Consider the following 15,757-nt stretch of genomic DNA (forward strand, 5'->3'; position numbering starts at 1 on the left):
ACTTATCAGAGACATTATCGATAAAGTAAGTAGAAGTGACGACTGTAGGATTCTTTCTTTCCTTATTTGACATGATCAGAACCAGAGGTGGTATTAATACAACATTCACCAAAAATAAAAATGTTACATATTCAAATTCTACCCAAAATACCGGATATAAAAAGGGATATTATAAAAATAATCTAGACTGAGATCCGAGGGCAAAGCACTCTAATGAAGATAAATGAATCATTATCATCAGTAATAACAAAGAGGGAAAAAAATATGTGACTCAAACATAATCGGAAGCGAGGACACGTTCAAATTCAAATGTGCACGGCAGAGCTAAGGAGGACTTTTCCCAATGAGGAGTTTCCGCTGTCAGTGTGGTGCAGAACACGCCCATAGTGAAACGCGTGTTTAGACAGGGGTCTGATCAAATTACAGCGCGCTGCGGCCCTCGGCCTGCGAGCACTGAGCGAATACCAGGCGCAGCATTCCACCGGTGGCCTGTCTGGGGGTGGGGGCTGACCAGAGAGGCTTTGTATGGAGAGGGACCTCGACAGGCCGATTCAACTATCACACACTGGGTCAGATGGGTCATCGGCTTGTGTGCTGGCAGATGGATAAACAAGAGAAATTCTCAAGCCAAACACGGCTCATAACATCCAATGAGAGGTGGGACCAGTCGGGATAAACATGTCATGTTTGGCTGAAAGGTTTCTGCACAGACTTCGCAAAAGACTGACTTGATTTCCTGATATCTGATCACGTTTTAGTGCAGGGTCACGGTGCTTGCTTCTCTACGGGATATTCCAATTTCCTCCATTACACAAAGCAGCATTACCTTTGGACTTTTACAAGTATTTGCACTTCTTTCTTTGCAAAGTTTGAAAGGTTTAGTTTTAGTTAGGATGTAGTATCACTTCACTCTGAGCAGCCAAACAAGCTCAGGAAATTGCTTCAGTTAAACTTTAAGCGTCACAACCAGGAAAACAGCATCTAGATTAATCACAATATTACCTAACTCACAGACAACTGCAGGATTATGCCTTTGCCATAGTTTCTCTAAGAGTCAAAGTGTTAAATGCCTTTTTTGTCCCTTTATATTACAATGAATATATCAGATAACTTAAACTGTTCATCAATTAATCAGTTAGTTTATTGACTCCAGCTTCTGAACTAGTTTTTCTACGACAGTAAACTGAATATATTTGGGTAATACGACATTATAAGGGGTTGTGATCTCAGTATTCTGCAGTTTTTAAAGCTCACGCAGCCGGATCCCCCATCCACGGTTCATCCTAGAAATGTGCTATCAGCCAGCAGGAGTATTTTCTGTGGCTTGAAAAGACGACAGGAATGTGTGTCCCCGATTCAACAGCTCCTGTCAAACGTGTTCACCACATGTCTTCACGACCCATGAGACAGACAACACCCTCCGCTTTGAATCGGGACTAGAAAGGCTCGATCGTGTCATGTGATGGAAAAGCAAAAAAAGGCATCTCCGGCTGTAATGACAGGCTGTGGGAACCAGTCGGTCCACTGTACCTTGTACACGTCTCCATATGTGCCACTTCCCACCCTCTGGATGAGCTCGAAGTCGTGCTGGGGGTTCCTCCTCTGGATCTCACCGCTGGGCCGGGGGAAGATATCCATGGTGGCTTGTAACCAGACGGTCCCTTTACATTTAGTTGGCTCGATCCAATCAGAGGCTGGTTTTTTTGGGGATGTAAAGCGAAGAGTCCTGGGTGGAAGTTTACTCAGATGGTCCTTCTCCAAGCTCCAGGTCCTGGTGGAGAGACACAGGGGGAAGGGGGGGGAAGTTTTTACAAGAACCCCCCAGTAAGAAAGTGCAAAAAATGGGCTTTAATCAAACGTGACACGTGTTCATTTATGTTTTTAAAAAGTGCTTCTGTAAAAGTGGATATTCTGGCCCGGACCACAACATCTGTCACACGAACAACTGCGGTGTTAGATTTCACTTCAGCCCAAACCTCCAAAGTTAAGTTGCTTAGGCCTCGAGCTGAAACATTAAAACAAGTAAAAAAAAAAACAACATCACTAAAACACAACTTTAGCTTGAGAATAACGTTAACACGGACCCGGGTGGATCCAGCAAATAGCCACATCCAGGTCGGACATAGCTCTGGACGTGTGTGCTGAGTTTAGGGGGCTTAGCATCAACTGGGCTAATGCTAACTAGCTAACTTAGCTCCTCCAGCGGCTCTAACGTACCTTTAACAGTCCAGGTGAGCGGGTGTCGCATTTTTAAATCCTCCAACCAGGGGGGCTTGTTTGATTCTGTTCGCGGACAAATGGCGTCGAGTGACCCGCAGAAGTTCAGAGAAGCGGGGCCCCTTTGTTACCGAGGAAACTTCAGCCGCTGCGGCTCCTGTCGCTTCAAGTCCTCGCAACGAACGACGGCAGCTGAGAGTTGAGCCGCCGACATGTCATCTCCCTCCCCGGGGGACGGGTTTCACAGAAGATGTCCTAGTCCGGTTCGGTTCGGTCCGGTCCGCGTGCGAAGTGCGAGGCGAAGCGACGCGACCACAACGTGAGGAATCGATGTTTGGTGTAAACGAGGAGAAAAGCAACAGTGTGTCGGTGAGCGCTGCGCAGCTACCGCAGCTGCTGCCTTCACGAGCGGCTCGGAGAAAAAGACACCACACGTCGAGGAGCGGACCAACATGTGTGGTGGGGACAGAGAAGCGGAAATATCAAGCAAACAGTGAAAGTTGCTTTCTATTTCCACAGCAGCATAAAAATATGTATTGTTTTTATCTAACAGCTATTAGGAGTCAATGTAAACACATTTAGCTAATCCAAAAGACATGAAATCCCTTTAATTGCTTGTGTTCTCAAACTGTTTTATATATTATTATTATAATTTTTGTTGCTGTTGTTGTTATTATCATTATAATTGTTATTATTTGTTGTTGTTGTTGTTGTTGTTGCTGTTCTTCTTCTTGTTTTTCTTGTAATTGTTCTTGTTCTTATTATTATTGGTTGTTGTTGTTGTATAGAACATTTGTTTATGATTAAAATGTTTATATTAAACGTTTCTTTTTTGTTTATAATGAGCAGCTCTGTTATCTCTGATGCATTTCAGCGTTCACAAATAAACACTTTCTATGCTGCTATTTAATGCTGTTTTTTATTTATTTCAATAAACGAACAACTGCAACTTTTTTCCCCACCAGTTACATGTAAATAGTTGTATTATTTACATATTAGAGAAAATGTTTTAGGAAATATCAACATCTTCAGTCCTCAGTGACGAATACAAACTAAAGTGTACAGTTCAAAATTAGTTACCTTACTTACATTTGCTGCACCATTGTTATTTCTCTTATATTTACTTTTCTCGCTTTGCTGTTTTTTCTGTTATAAATAAAGATAATCATATTTTTCATTATTAAATCATAAATTACGATGCTATACAAGAACACGAACGCACCATACTTTCCATTCTACGTGTCATTACCGCCACCTACCGACCAAAGCTGGGAGTGCATGTAAGATATTTTCCTACTGTGCAGAGGAAAATATTCTTGATTTCATCCGGAGGGGGAAATATTTAATGTTTGCATTTTATTTTAAAACAATAAACAGCAAATCATATGCAAATTTTCCCAGCATGCATTATTAACCTGCTCCTGCACAGTAACAATGAGACAACAGACAACAGCGCCCCCTGGCTGCACATGTGACCCCTGCAGGACACTGGGGGGAATAAAAAGCTCCATCATCCTGCGATAGGAGCGGTGGAGACAGGGCATCCTCCCCACACCCGACACCCATGACCACCGACTGCAGGCTCGCTCGCTAACCGGACACACAGGAGGGATTTTCAGCCAGAGACATGTCGAAGCACCGTAAAGACAGAGACAGCTGGGGTGAGTGTACGTGCACCGTTATTCTATTTCTCTCCCTGACGCACAGAACCATTTTTTTCTATCCAGTCGAGGCGATGGGCTGGAGGCAAATGCAGCCACTTGCATGTTTATTCCCCTCCTTGATCCAAACGCTTGTTTTTCATCTCGACATCACCAGAAACCAATGTGTGCTTATTTCCATCCTGATTAAATCCAATATCCCTGGAGTGTCGCCCTGTGAAGCATAAGAAAGCAGACATCTTTTTTTTTTCTAATTTATTCATATTTAATGCCTGTTTCAGCAGAGGATGTTTTTTAATATATCAGGCCACAGGAAATGCCCTCCTGGGGTGGAGCAGGCGGCAAAAGGCCTGGAAATAACCTTCTACTATTGGGGCGAGCCTCCTGTGAAGATCAGTGGTGCATCCAGCATGGGATTATGTAATAGTGCATCACTAAATAGCTTCTCATCAGCTTCATCTGTTCCCTCATCACCATCATCAGCATCACCCATGATGATCAGCAGCCTCCTGATTCTCTGTGGCTCTTTTAATCCAGGCCTGCAAGGGAGGGAGGTGAGGGAGGGCGGGGGGAGGTGTGTGAATGAGTGTTTCAGGGGGCGAAAGAAAAAAATAAATAAAAAAGGGAGGAAACGCTGCTTTACCTGATATGACCCACTTTACCCCGACACCCCTGCTCCTGACGTCTTCCCTGTGTCCACAGCAGCAGGAGGAGCATGATGAGGTCCACCAGGCGGGGGGGGGGGGGGGGGGGGGTTGATGCCAGGGCCCTGGGTGAGGCCTTCGCAGGAGACGTGCAGTCTTCAGGAAAACCTTGGGACTACTCCGGCTTTAAATTATTCACCCTGCAACCGTGCATTCATGTTGTAGCAGTCTCCCAAATTCGTGCCTGTCACTCTTTTCAAGAGACCTGCCTGTGTTGAAACTGCACCCTTGAGAAATCAGCATCATGCACAGCTGCTGAGGATGAAGTGGGTGATGGGTGTGAGGATTCTCTTTCTTCTGTGTGTGTGTGTGTGTGTGTGTGTGTGTGTGTGTGTGTGTGTGTGTGTGTGTGTGTGTGTGTGTGTGTGTGTGTGTGTGTCGTGCTGAACTTAAACCTTCCAACCCAAGTTTCCTGTAGCGTAACACGAGTGGGGGTTTGGGAGCTGGAATCGTCCCGGTCTCTGCATCAGGGCGGTCACGCAGCCGGCACGCTCTACATGAGACAGCAGAGCTCGGAATCACACTGAGTCACTGCCCTGAAAGCTCCGGAAGAAGCCCTGAATGCACATGATCTCATTGGACGCAAACAGATGGGATGGAACACGCAGAGAGCGATTCATTTATTATTATCAACAAGCTGGTATGGGAGAAGCTATTGATCTGGGGATAACAGGAAGGAACTAGAGTGGCCTTCAGCCCAGCATACATCCATCAGTCCTCTAATGAAACCACATTAAAAGAAACTAGATCCAGATTTCTGTTCAGATCTAAACCCAAATTGGACACACTCGTAGATTTCAGTCTCCTAAAGAAGCCTGATTTGAAATCTGCCCCTTTATCTGGATCTGCACCAGAATTGAATGAGTTCTTTCTTGTCCAGTGTCGCATCTTTCCTACAAGTTTCATCAAAATCTGTCGAGTGTTTTTTGTAAAGATTTGTTCACAAACAAACAAACGATCGGGGTGAAAACAACTTTCTTGTCACTGTGATGGATTCAATTTACTTTTCACTCACTCACATACATTCATGACATTTTAGTTGAGCTTTCTCAGCTAATCACATCTAATTATGTGAAAGAATATCAGCATAGAAATTACTTATTATCAACACAATTCCATATCTTCATGTAACCACAATCAGACTGGTTGTATGAACAGTATATTTCTGCTTGGCCCGATGTTTTCTGACTCTCTCCCCCTCCTCACTCGTCCTCCAGGGTCCCTCAGCGACAAACCCGTCTACGACTGGAGCTCGGAGGAGGAGGAGCCGGACGGACGAGCCCGGCCCGTCCAGGTGCTGCTGGTCAAAGACGACCACACCTTCGAGCTGGACGAGGCGGCGCTCAGTCGCATCCTGCTGGCGGAGGAGGTCAGAGACCGCGACGTGGTGGCCATCTCTGTGGCTGGGGCTTTCCGCAAGGGCAAGTCCTTCCTCATGGACTTCATGCTGCGCTACATGTACAACCACGTGAGTGTCCCGGCCTGTGCAGCACAGGAGTCTGACCTTTGGTTTCCTGCTCCTCCGTGTGCATGTGTAAAGCAGAAGTTTGACCTTTGCATGTCGGAGCATCACCTTCTACTCAGACTAATATCTCATGTTTTATTTTCACGTAAAAGACCATATTTATTTCTCTCTAATGGAAATTGAGTGGAGATTCCAGCTGATATCGCTCATAACTATAAAATATAAGATATTTAAAAAAAACGAATTCAATCTGCTCAAATTGTGTTAATGTGTAAAAACGTGGAAAGAAAGTCACAGAATGGAATTCATACAGGATTTTAAACAAATAATCAATGAAAGAAAGGGTCAATAAAAGAAAGAGGAGTTCACATAAGTTCTGTTCATCATAGATTGTGTCTCTACTTCCTCCCACTATTCACAAATGAAGCCAAAATATCTTGGACACGAGTGCGGCCATCTTGCCCTGATGAATTCCTTTAGAGCCACAGTCTGTGCAGCAGCTGCGTCAGTCTAATGAAAACCAAACTTATAGTCCAGTTGTATAAACTCTTATTGTTCACACCGGATAATGCACAATATGTGTATATGTGTAAATCTTATAAACAGTATGTACAGTATGGGAAAGGCGTGATTATGATCCCATTCACAGTCAGTTCGTCAATATCTAATCAAAAACGCTACTAGATCAACTGACCTGGTGTCATTGTGCTCAGGCCTCGGACCTTTGGCTCGGCGATGCAGACGAGCCCCTGACCGGCTTCTCCTGGCGGGGGGGCTCAGAGAGGGAGACCACCGGCATCCAGATCTGGAGCGAGGTCTTCCTGGTGGACAAGCCAGATGGAGGAAAGGTGAAGTCCGACTGCGTTTTCTGTTCTCGACCGTTTTAATGCATTGTGACATAAATGTGAACATGACACAGTCAGATGTGATGATGAACTTCTGCTTTTAAACCGTTTGTATGAGACTCCTCTGCAGAGTAAACCCACAGTTTGGTCAGTTAACATTGAAGGAAGTAACTTTCCTGTCTTTGTTACATTTGACCTTCTACCATCTACCAATACTTGACAGTGATTGGTTTGTAGACATCCACACGTCCGACGGTGTCAGTGGAAAAAACAAATGAACTTGTTCCTTTTGTTAATTTTGTAGCTACTGTTACGTCATTATCTTATTACCACTTAGTCGTCCAACATTATCTTGTTGGAGGCAAAGACCTGTGAGCTGCTTCTGCTTTTTTTATTCTTTTATTCTATTGTTTTATAACGTCTCATCCTCCTGTTGTTGGTAAGAAAGTCTGAACTATCGAACAAAAAGAGTTTTCACACTGCAGAACGATTTTTTCAGATTAAATGTTGGTTCATTTGTCCTATTCATGGTCCGAGGCACCTTTCACACCTGTTATTATTTAGTTCAGACCAAAGTGAAAAGTCTGAAGGTTCGGACCAAACAAGGTCGATGTGAAAGACCCCTGAGTTCTGCAATGGTTTGGTCCTTCCAAGATCTTTAATTAAAAACCAAAAGAACTAGCTCAGCACATTGGGGCCCCTGAGCTGAGAGGGGGGGCCCCTGAGAATGGCTGATTCCATTTGTCCTCGACAACGGTTAACTTCAACGATTGGCTTTGTACAGGAGACTGCAGGGGGGTTCGGTTTGGCTCGATGCCGGCCCCCCGCTTGTCTTGGGCCCCCAAAGACCCTTGAAACGCTGCTGCCTGGAGTTCAATCTCTCCTCTAACGATCCACACACAGCATCACATTACACTTTACTCAGCAGAATGGAGGCAGGAGAAACGTGGCGTCCCCCTCACAGCGTAGGTCAACGTCTTCATCTGTCTCGTTTCACAGGTGGCTGTGCTGCTGATGGACACACAGGGGACGTTCGACAGCCAGTCGACGCTGCGGGATTCAGCCACCGTGTTCGCCCTGAGCACCATGATAAGCTCCATGCAGGTAGGACGACAAAAGCATGTCTACTGTGACTGTAAACACTTTAACGGTTAGTTTTTGGGCCGACATGTTTCCACGCACTAAAGTGATTTTATCAAATAGACGTATTGTATTTTAAAACTTCCCTTTTAAACGTTTTTTAAGAAATAAAACTGTAAATGTTCCTTTTCAGGTTTACAACATCTCACAGAATGTACAGGAGGACGACCTCCAGCACTTGCAGGTAACACCGTCAACACCAATACACATAATAATCAACATAATACTGAGAGCTCAAAGACCAAGGTCAGGATTTGAAATACGTCACCAGCCAGGAATATTAGTATTTAGCTTTATACTGGGGCACAGTAAATAACAGACATACACATATATATTGAAAAAGCTGTGCCAGAATTCATGCGATTCCTCAGAAGCTCTTAAAGCAACACGATGTGACTGTTACTGAGCAACAGCGGTGAATATTACCCATGATGCCCTGCTTCCTGAACCAGAAGAAACAAATCCACCAAACTGTTCGGAATTCTTCATATTTTAAACGTTTCCTGCTGAATATTGGAGACAAACTCTGGTTTTTAATGACTTCTGAGTCTTTTTAACTGATCTACAGTTCAGCTTCACTCTGATTCTGACAGTTGAAGCTTTGACTCTCAGTCAGTTTTCTCACAGGAGCTTTACTGATTTTAAATGATCTAAAAATGATTGTAGTCCTCCATCAATACATTTCACATCCCCACTGATTGGGTCTAATTTGCTTTATTTCAGCTCTTCACTGAGTACGGCAGATTAGCAATGGAGGAGACTTTCCTCAAACCTTTCCAGGTAACAGCTTCATTGTGCTGCTGACTGAATTCAAATGTGTGTTAATGACATTCAAACATCATTATGGGTATTTATCTTAAGCAGTCATATTACTAATTATAGTGACCTGATCCCTTTTCTGTCTCAGTCCATGATTTTCCTCGTTCGAGACTGGAGTTTCCCGTACGAGTTTCCCTACGGACAGGAAGGAGGCATGCAGTTCCTCGAGAAGAGGCTGAAGGTCAGTCATCACTGATGTCACAGAGGTCGAAGGTCAATTCACGTTTCCTCCCGTGGCGTCGGTTTCCACGCTGCGTGTGTCAAAGAATCGCTGAGTCACGAGGTCGACTTGACGCGTGTGCTCGTGTTTTTGCGCCGCAGATCTCCGAGAACCAGCATGAAGAGCTGCAGAACGTGCGTAAACACATCCACTCCTGCTTCACCAACATCTCCTGTTTCCTGATGCCCCACCCGGGCCTCAAGGTGGCCACCAACCCTCACTTTGATGGAAGAATTCAAGGTACATCCATCATCCATCTATCTATCTATCATTCTATCTATCTATCTATCTATCTATCTATCTATCTATCTATCTATCTATCTATCTATCTATCTATCTATCTATCTATCTATCTATCTATCTATCTTTCTAATTATTGATAATTAAAAGTATAGAAGTATGAACATTTACCTTGAGATTTTAACAACACTCAGAGAAATTAGCTGTTTTGTGTCTGTGCCTGTTTCTGCTGCTGACCTTTTCTACTTAATCTTCCTCCTCCTCCTCCTCCTACTGGTCTAGAAATCGATGGCGAGTTCATCAACAACCTGAAGGTTCTGGTCCCCTGGCTCCTCAGTCCTAGTAACATCGACGTGAAGGAGATCAACGGCAGCAAAATCACGTGCAGAGGCCTGGTGGAGTATTTCAAGGTCAGAGCAAAGGACCGAGCTCACAGGTCCACTCTCAGAAACACTAGAAACCAAACAGGGTCTATAGATCAGACGTCTGCTGCTAAACACTGATAACTGACATTATCCTCTTCACTTTGCATTTTGGTCCTCACTGTTTATTTCAGGCCTACATCAAAATTTACCAAGGCGAGGAGCTGCCTCATCCAAAATCCATGCTGCAGGTAAAGTTCCCCTCTTACTGTTTCTAGATGTAGATAATTGTGTTCGAGGTAGATGCTCAATATTTATAAAAATGCATTTTCTGTACTAATTTATTCCAACTTCTTTACTTTCTCACTTTGATTTGTCTCAACTCACTTTCCAGTTACTTTTTTATGTTGATGTCTTTTATTCAGTACCTTTTATTTGAATAGTTTCATTCTTAATCTGAACACAGTCGCTGTCTATGTACTGTGGTTCATATTAAAGCTCAGACCTGAATTTAACACACGTCCTGAGTGAACAGGAGCAGTCACTCTGTGTTTCTGTGTCATTTGAAATTTCCTCTGCAGGATCAATAAAGTTTTTCTTCCCTGACACTCACTTCCTGTGCTTCCTCTCAGGCCACAGCAGAGGCGAATAATTTGGCAGCAGTCGCAGCTGCAAAGGATCTGTACAACAAGAAAATGGAAGGGGTGAGTGCAAAGGAACTTTTCTAATCCGACCTCCGGCTGTAGGATCCTTCTTCATCCGTCCCCTTGTCTCCGTCCTCAGGTGTGTGGCGGCGATCGACCCTTCCTGGCCCCCAGCGAGCTGCAGGCCCGACACGGCGTCATCAGGGAGGAGGCCCTGCAGGTGTTCCGGGGCGTGAAGAAGATGGGAGGCGAGGAGTTCAGCCGCCGCTACCTGCAGCAGCTGGAGGGGGAGATCGACGAGGTCTTCGTCCAGTACATCAAGCACAATGACTCCAAGAACATTTTCCACGCCGCCCGCACGCCCGCCACCCTGTTCGTGGTCATCTTTGTCATGTACGTGGCTGCGGGCATCACAGGCTTTGTGGGCGTGGACGTCATTGCCAGCTTGTGCAACATGATCCTGGGTCTGGCGCTGATCACCCTCTGCACCTGGGCCTACATCCGCTACTCCGGGGAATACCGAGAACTGGGAGCCGTCATCGACCAGGTGGCTGGCGCACTGTGGGACCAGGTACATCCACCAACACACTCAGGACATCAACAGCAAATCTGAATCAATACTCACCAAGATCAGTGTTTACTATTGATTCAAATACTGATTCTTAACTGTGCAGTTTCCTGAAATCAGTTTGCAGTTAAGTCGAGGTCAGAGTTTCAGTTCTTACACTGAAAACAGAGATATTAATGATTATTTGTTATTATTGATTAGTAATTATTTTCCCACAGAATTTGAGAAAATATAGAAAAATACTCCAAAGCCAAGTTTTCCTCTTCAGTTTGCTTGTTTCGATCCAAACAACAGAGCAAAACCCCAAAACATTGTGAAAGATTGAGAAAATCAACAAATATTCACATTGGAGAAGCAGAACCCAGAGAATCTGTGGCATTTTCCTGAAAATTCGACTTAAATCTTATGTAAATTTGATGTTAGCTGATTAATCGAATAATTAACTGAGACAGGAAACAGTGAAAAATAAATACTGCACACTTAACTGTAACTTAGGTGCCACAGTCTCGTTAAACCACTAGGTGGCATCTATCTCCTTTGAATCAGTGGCAGAGACTCTATTCAAGCTCCATTACACCGATAATGATCTGTTATCCACAAGCTTTGCATGTGTTATATTATAAATAAATATATATATATATGCATGTATGTGCTCACACTATATGTTCTTTTCTTTTTAATGCATCTGCAGGGGAGCACAAATGAGGTAAGTGTACAAGTCATGTTAAGAATATTTACTGTACAAAGGATACATTCACTTAACTTTTATAATAAGAGGAAACGTTGGATGCAAGAACATGATTATATTAATTGAATAATGTGGGACTTTGCTGCAGTTTCTTGTCACAATTAACAAAGCCTGGATTATTAACTTGGATAATTGTGCAACTGCCCCATGAATATGAAACTGACTTTAAGGTGGCTCCTGCTTTGTTTCTTGAACTTAAGGTCGTCCCTCGATGAGACACAGGACCTCACTGATCGTGAAGTTAGTTTTAAGACCTTCATCAGTTCTGTGTCATGTGTGTAAACTAATGTATCTGGGACCATATTTACTACCACAGACAAACTCCAGCATGTCCTCACTTCAGACGAGGGGACGTGTTGTCCTCTATCTCACCTTTATTGTTTCAGGCAGATTTTCTTACAATAGTCTGTCTGAGCATCGTTCTCCTAATGTCCAGCCAACGTGATCCAGACATCACAACATCTGGATCAATAAGAATAATCAGTTATTGCTCAAAACAATTGTTGTCAATGAAAACTGCTTAAGAAGCAATAGCAGGAAGTAGAACTAGTCCTCAGAGATGCATATTTTATTTAGATCCCTTTAGAAAACCAAGCTGCAGCCTTGGAACAACTGTAGACGTTTCATAAAGATGTGGGAGAGATGGGGGGTGTAACAGGGGTTGAAGCCAGTAGCAGATGAATCCACAGTCTTGTTCGATCTTCTTCCTGTAACCACCGTGTCCGTCTCCGCTCCGCAGGCCCTCTACAAGCTGTATAATGTTGCGGCCAATCACAGGCACCTGTACCACCACGCCTTCCCGGGGCCTCAGGTGGATGAGGAGGAGCAGGAAAGGAAGAGGGACTGATTAAAGACACAGCAGGGACTTCCTGGTGATGGACAGGGGACGAGGAGGAAGAGGAGGAGGAGGAGGAGGAAGAGGAACATCCTCACCCATCAGGCACTCTTTTATTCCGGTATTGGGGCTGTCACCAATACACTCACTACTTTAAAACCTAATAACGGACTGTATAATGTTCACGTATAGGCAACGTCAGAGCACCTCTGCAGTGGCTCTCCATCAAGGGACGACACGAATCATTGTGTCTCACTTTTTTTCTGTCTGTGAAAACACGTTGTACAGATCTGTCCCGAGGAGAAGTGTGCATCACCCAACCTCCACTCAGCTGTTTCATTTCATATCGGACCAGTTTTTCTCTCTTCATCCCACCGTGAAATCCTCGTTTGTGACGGTCGTTCTGTTCTTTGAAGTTTAGTGACGTTTATAAGAAAAATATCTATGAAAGCCAAAACAGGTTCTGTACGTTGACTAGCGCAGCGTCCCGTGGATCATCAGCATGGTGAATGGTTCATGTCCGACATCTCCCGAGCTCTAAAACCAGGAATACTTTATATGAAATGTTTCGTTTTAATGGTTGTGACAAAGTGATATTGTGCCATAACATGTAAAAAAAAAAAAAAAAAAGGGATTTCACGCCTCCTGCAGCCTGTTTACATGCAGACAACCTGCGTAAAATGGCACATGTATTAGTTGTAAAGAGTTTGTTTTTGGCTTTGGAGGTTGGTGTAACTTTTGAGTTCTGGGTCAGGGAGGACAGCTTTGTGTCGGGGTTTTAAAGTTTACACGACACAAGCCGACACCATCTCTCACTTTGTGGTCCGCTTGCAGTTTTTGCAGTCACGCAGCGTCCCAGTGGGCCTTTACACGAGCGTTTGACCTCTGAGGTCGCAGGGAAAGAGTGCGCTCGGTTTCCATTGTGATGCAGAGGTGGTGGGTGGGACCATTGTTGTGTTTTCTCACTGAATGTTCGAGCAAATCCGAGGAATGTAGCCTCCCCGTGGCCACCGAGGAATCAAAGCGAGATTTGCCGTGAGGCGGGGCCACAGGCCTGCTCCGGAGAAGGATCCTCATTCCTCATCTCTTTCATCATCCTCACACACACTTAAGTTGAATCATCTGTGAAAGAAGAAAAAGAAAAAGAAACCGCTGCATGGTGAAAGAGGGCCCCGGCTCTTTGTGTCGTCCACAACAGCTTGCATTTGTAAACAAAAGGCTTTATGTCTGTGACAGCACTTTTTGGTGTTTGAATACTTCGGCTTCGTAGACTGTTACTGTACATTTGTATAATTGTTGGTCATTGTTTTTAGCTCATTGAATAACCCCCCCCCCCCCCGAATGGCAGCAGTGTAAACACGTCATGTCCAGCTGCAGCGTTTCGAATGGTTTCTTCTCTTCCCCCCCTGGTCATCGAGAGAACAGGAACACTGTCATGCGTATTTAGCGAGTTTATACTGAGGTCTGACCTCAAGGGTTGAAGATTTAAAGGCTCTGCAGCACGGTGGCTTCTCCAGTCTTCCACAGCGTATAATCAACATGAGTGAGGCCTTCACACAAGGAACCATCGCAGTCCGCTTTAAGATCCCTGAGGTTTTTAAAACCCCCGTTTTCTTCATGACTTTGCTGGAGTGATCGTGTCCATTCGTGTCAGAAAAGTAGCTTTTGTTTACAATTGTGTTGCGTTTACGTTTAATTGGAGATTTTGGTCTGTCAGGAATAAAAAGAAACCCCAACGACTTTTTTTCTTGGATTTTTAAGAATTCGTTCCTCAAACTGCCCTCATCGACTCGTTTAAATCCACCGAACTGAAAGGTGAAAGGAAATCGACCTCTTCCAGGTGGACACGGCTTCGTTTCAGCACATGTACTGCAAACGTTTCAGTTACAAAGACATAATAATAAAGTTGGACCAAATTAATGAAAACTAGCCTTGAGTAATATTTTTGAACGATTCCACGTAGACACATTTCAATAAATAAAAATACTGTTTGATGTATTATGTGTTTTTTCCCCAAAACTTGAATGAACTTAAACAAACCCCTCCACCCCTCCTTGGTAATGAGGGGGATTTAAGCCTGATATACAAAATACTTGGTAAGATACATTTTCTATTATTTACACCTACAATAACAGTTTTTTGGCTATTTGAGCTGTGAACACATCACTGATGTATAATCACCTTTTAAAAACATCCAACAGACACAAGTTTTCTTTGAATTACGAATCCAAGGCCAACATTCAGTCTTTAAACTCCGTCTTTGGTCTCAACCAGCTCGAGGGAGGAGCTCAGAGGGTTTGTTGCAGCTTCCTCTGGTGAAATCAAGATTCCTGCTGTGGCCAGAAACAACGCAGAGTTGCAGAGACTCCTTACAGGTGAGAGGAGCTGCAGATTCTACAGGTGACTTTACATTTCAAACTCAAATCCATTTCTAGGTTTCATGTCAAAGTAAACAGGCAACAAGAGGCAACAACTGTGAAGTCAGACGTGTGTTTTTCTTCACTGCAGACTTTATTGCTTTTGTCCTGTATTTGTAATCCACAACATGAGATATGTACAAACTGCTGTTGACACCATTCTGAAAAGATGTGATCGAGACTTTTCGTTTTAGAGAAGCCAAAAGGTTCTTTATGAACTTATTCTATTGCAACACACGTCTTTTTAGGAAATTCAGAAGTGTATGGAAATTCAGAAATTCTCATACAAATGTACTATAAACTACTTAATATTCAAAATAGAACCAAACCCCGGTTTATAAGTTAGAGTCGTAAACTTTTTAAAACATAGTTAAACACTGACTCCTGTCTTCTCTAGACAATACCTCAGATTTAAGGACACTTCTGAATATCTTAAAAAAATGTTTAATTTATTGTTAATCAATAGAATAATCTTCCAAGAACCTGCGCTTCACAAGAGAGACGTGTCAGTCCGTGAAAATAAGGCATCACGAGGCGAGAAATATCTAGAGAGAAATTGAATTGCACTTGTTTGGCAAACTTTGTGTCTTCTGTAGTGTTTTAAAAACGTTCCAGTAGCTTATTTAAGTTTCATTGTACACAAACACAAGTATATTCCTGACTTACAGTAATGCCAAAGAGCCAAGAGAAGCTCCAACCACTGCATCCACTGTGATGCGCCATCCGTCAAAAGGTCTTTAAGCAAAGACGCGTTTCATATCAAAACTTAAATATCTGTTCAGAGTTTTGGTGGATTGTCTCGTAAAGCAAACAGTTTGTCATAAAATAAGAAAAAATGCACACTTTTTGTGTAGTGTAAAAAGACTGTGGCT

General features: G+C 43.6%; 2 protein-coding genes across 17 annotated transcripts in view; one reads left to right on the forward strand and one right to left on the reverse strand.

Annotated features, from left to right (window-relative positions):
• Positions 1-15,757, reverse strand: part of map4k5 (mitogen-activated protein kinase kinase kinase kinase 5) — a 43,227-nt gene that overhangs the window by 24,715 nt on the left and 2,755 nt on the right. For 4 of the 15 annotated variants that reach the window (XM_034577308.1, XM_034577306.1, XM_034577304.1 and 1 more), the window contains exons 1-2: positions 2,218-2,627; positions 1,531-1,771 (exon numbers count right to left, since the gene is read on the reverse strand). In XM_034577308.1, the coding sequence (XP_034433199.1) occupies positions 1,531-1,638 (108 nt within the window). In that variant the 5' untranslated portion in view covers positions 1,639-1,771; positions 2,218-2,627. Of the gene's footprint in view, positions 1-1,530; positions 1,772-2,217; positions 2,640-15,757 lie in introns of those variants that run through there. The other 11 variants (XM_034577298.1, XM_034577296.1, XM_034577302.1 and 8 more) reach the window with 7 other exon arrangements.
• atl1 (atlastin GTPase 1) lies at positions 3,697-13,613 on the forward strand. 2 transcript variants are annotated; one of them, XM_034577333.1, is made up of 14 exons: positions 3,697-3,884; positions 5,800-6,050; positions 6,761-6,895; positions 7,892-7,996; positions 8,166-8,216; positions 8,756-8,812; positions 8,940-9,032; positions 9,173-9,311; positions 9,594-9,721; positions 9,868-9,924; positions 10,306-10,377; positions 10,457-10,888; positions 11,577-11,591; positions 12,373-13,613. In XM_034577333.1, exons 1-14 carry the CDS (start codon positions 3,845-3,847, stop codon positions 12,478-12,480), a joined length of 1,683 nt encoding a protein of 560 aa, XP_034433224.1. In that variant the 5' UTR covers positions 3,697-3,844; the 3' UTR covers positions 12,481-13,613. The 2 variants fall into 2 exon arrangements, with proteins under 2 accessions (XP_034433224.1, XP_034433225.1); XM_034577334.1 differs by having other exon boundaries at positions 3,697-3,878.

This window comes from Hippoglossus hippoglossus, chromosome 22 (assembly GCF_009819705.1).
Source record: "Hippoglossus hippoglossus isolate fHipHip1 chromosome 22, fHipHip1.pri, whole genome shotgun sequence".
Classification (NCBI taxonomy): domain Eukaryota; kingdom Metazoa; phylum Chordata; class Actinopteri; order Pleuronectiformes; family Pleuronectidae; genus Hippoglossus; species Hippoglossus hippoglossus.

Bases quoted from the DNA above. Each gene is read 5' to 3' on its own strand.
- atl1 (XM_034577333.1), top strand. From the start codon at position 3,845: ATGTCGAAGCACCGTAAAGACAGAGACAGCTGGGGTGAGT. The intron at 7,997-8,165 runs GTAGGACGACAA...GTTCCTTTTCAG, and splicing joins CCATGATAAGCTCCATGCAG to GTTTACAACATCTCACAGAA. The intron at 9,033-9,172 runs GTCAGTCATCAC...TTTGCGCCGCAG, and splicing joins TCCTCGAGAAGAGGCTGAAG to ATCTCCGAGAACCAGCATGA.